Source organism: Hippopotamus amphibius, chromosome 3, assembly GCF_030028045.1.
Source record: "Hippopotamus amphibius kiboko isolate mHipAmp2 chromosome 3, mHipAmp2.hap2, whole genome shotgun sequence".
Taxonomy (NCBI): domain Eukaryota; kingdom Metazoa; phylum Chordata; class Mammalia; order Artiodactyla; family Hippopotamidae; genus Hippopotamus; species Hippopotamus amphibius.
In genome coordinates, this window is record NC_080188.1 from 111,523,633 (window position 1) to 111,526,980 (window position 3,348).

General features: G+C 34.7%; 1 protein-coding gene across 1 annotated transcript; it reads right to left on the reverse strand.

The window, feature by feature from the left end:
• Positions 1–1,318: 1,318 nt before the first annotated feature.
• Positions 1,319–2,257, reverse strand: LOC130848025 (olfactory receptor 1052-like). The gene has a single exon (XM_057725818.1). It carries the CDS (start codon positions 2,255–2,257, stop codon positions 1,319–1,321), a length of 939 nt encoding a protein of 312 aa, XP_057581801.1.
• Positions 2,258–3,348: the final 1,091 nt, after the last annotated feature.

Consider the following 3,348-nt stretch of genomic DNA (forward strand, 5'->3'; position numbering starts at 1 on the left):
GAAAAAATGAGTGTTTTCTGACTAAACCTAGAAAAAGGCAAGGCTGTTTTCTCTCACCACAACTATTAAACACCATAATAGAGATACCAGCCTGTGCAATAAGGAGAGCAAAATAATAAAAAGACATACTGATTTGAAACAAATCAATGAAATTTTCTCTATTTGTAGATGACATGGCTGTTTATGTAGAAAATGAACCTGCAAAAGTTGACAGAACTAATAACTGAATATAGCAAAGTTGTAGTATACAATGCAAACATACAGAATTCCACTGTATTGCTGTATATAAGCCATAAAAGGTTGGAAGTTTAAGTCAATATATAACTTACTACAATAAAATAAAAAAACATGAACTATTTCTAAATCTAACAAAATATACTCAAGATCAATATATTGAACACAGCAAAACACTGATGAAATAAATCAAAAAGATGTAAATGGAGAATTATACTTTGCTCATGGCTTGAAAGACATATTTTTAAGAAATGAAAGATCCAATAATTAATTGAGTGGGAGAAATCCACAAGCTGATTCTGAACTGTAAATGTAAGGATAAAGAAATTAGAATAGGCCAAGGGAAAAAAAAAGGAGCAAAGTTAGGGGACTTGATAAGTTTATTTCATTTTTCTTTCTATCTATGTATAATACACTTAGAGTAAGGCAAAATGAGAGCTACTTATTCAAAAATAACAGCAAATAGCAAAGCTAAATAGTTATGGATATATAAACATAATCCAAGACTTCTAAAGAGACTGGGCAAATCGAAGTTTTGTGAGATCAACATGACAAAAGACACCTTTATTGCTCTCATCCCTTAGAAAATTGAAAGCTGTTAACAGCACTGTGTCAGAAATGGGGGATGATTATCAAATATATATTTCTTTCACAATGTCACAATCACTCTTTAGTCCTTAAGTCAGTGAAGGCAGATTTCAGCTATAGAAATTATACCTATATTCTTGGATATCTGAGAACCAATTATTTTTCTCTTGGTAAGTACCCTATTTTTAACTCCCTAAATGCAAGTGTTATTATACATTTATTATCTCCAAACAAAAAAAAATAAATGTAGTACTGTATTTTTGTATTGACTCAGAAATCCATAACCTTGAATATCAGAAGACCTATGTGATAGACTATTGTTTTGTGATGCAGCTAAATGAATTAAAAACTTTTCTCCTTCTGGCTGTCCCCTCATGTGACAAATCAGTGTATAGAATGAAAATATCTGTACAATCCTTAGAAGTTTTAAAATACATGGAATCCTTTGAGGTGAGAACCAACTGGTAGAAGGCTATAAAATAGCAGTGACTTGAAATTAACAGGGGAAATGTTTCATTTCTATGGCCCTTCTCACAGCATCTCTTACCTCTTTGTTTCTCAAACTGTAAATTAGTGGGTTTAACATGGGAATCACTAGTGTGTAGAACACAGAAACCACTTTCTCCTGTTCTACAGAATGCTGGGAACTTGGCTGAATATAATTAAAACTTAAGGTACCATAGAATATGGTCACAGCAGTCAGGTGAGAGGCACAGGTGGAGAAGGCTTTCTGTCTGCCTGCTGCTGAGCGGATCCTCAGGATAGCAACAGCAATGAAAACATAGGAAATAATCACAATCAATAAGGTTGCCATGGCAATGACTCCAGAGAAGATTAAGAGCAACAATTCATTCATGGAGGTATCAGAACATGACAGCTTTAGCAGTGGGGGAACATCACAGAAGAAGTGACCAACAACATTGGACCCACAGAAGGACAATTTCCCCAAGCTTATGGTGTGTGTCAGAGAGTTAATCATTCCACCTACGAACAACCCAGTGACCAGCCCTACACACTTCCTCTTAGACATGGCTACAGTGTAAAGCAGAGGGTTGACCACGGCCACATAATGGTCATAAGCCATTACTGACAGCAAGATGCCTTCTGTGGTGATGAACACCCCAAAAAACAAATGCTGCACTATGCAAGCAGAGAATGAGATGGTTTCCCTCCCACCCAAGAAGCTGATCAGCATTTTTGGTGCAATAACAGATGAGTAGCAGGCATCCACCAATGAAAGGGAGCTGAGGAAGAAGTACATGGGTGTGCGGAGTTTGAGAGAGAGTTGGATTAAGAAGATCATGCCCAGATTCCCCACCAAAGTAATGGCATAAATCACCAGGAACAACACAAAAAGCACAATTTTCAGTTCGGCTCGGTCTGTCAGTCCCAAGAGAATAAATTCAGTAACAGCAGTCAAATTCTCTTCAGCCATTTGTTAGTTCCTTATCTTGAGATGTAAGGTAAAAAAGATATGGGGATTAGAATGGACACAGGAGATCTGGTGTTTATCATTGAAAGCTAATAGAAACCTTTATAGCCTTTGGTGCTTGGAAAAAATATATTATTTTGCTGAACCTAACTCTCTTCATTTATAATAGTAGGAGTTTGATTAGGTTGTTTCAATTGATTGATTGATTTTAGTGCTAAGTAGAACTCTATCCCCTAAGGAAATATGTGAAAATGCATTTTGGCTCTCAAAAATGTAATTCTTTCTCCAAGTAATACTGGCTTGAGAGACACTCAATGGAAAGTGAAAGGAATTCACAAAATTAAACTTAAGCCTTCCTTAAAACTTCATTTTTAGATATAAAAAGTTACAAGAAGATCTCAAATTACAAGAAGATCTCCAATCAGTTGTAGTTAATCCACAAAAGCACTATGATATAACCAGAGAATAGCAAAGCTTATGAGACAGGGTCTTGACCTCCAAAGATAAAGTCACGACATTCTTTAAAGGGCATAAATCTCTGACCTGTTCTTTTGCCTCTTGGTCAGCATCATGGAAGGAGACACTTAGTTGAATCACTCAGCTGTGAGACTCAGAGCACAGAAAATTATGTCTTGTCTAAAATTATGTCTGTCTATATATACATATATATATGTATATATAATCATTATGGTATTCTAAATCCAGTTTTCATTCTTTAGGTAGTTTGATTACTTAGTCTTTTTATTCTATTGTATTCTACTTCTATAAGAATCAATATATCTATAATAAAATAGAGCTCTCCCATAGTCTATATTTAGTCAAGAAAGTGTATTTTTAGAAATAAAGAAATAAACACAAAGATAAAGTTTGGTTTATCTATGTCAATTCTATTAATTTATTTTAATTGAGATATGTCAATTGCCACAGAAGGGAAGTGGTTGGCATTAGCTCAACCAACGATTAAAGTATGTTGTTGTCATTTATTGGTTTATTGACTTTGGGAAAGTCTTTTATCTTCTCTTAGACTGGGTATAATAACACCTACATCACATGATTATTGAAAATAAAATAGGAGATACTACAGGCACAATGCT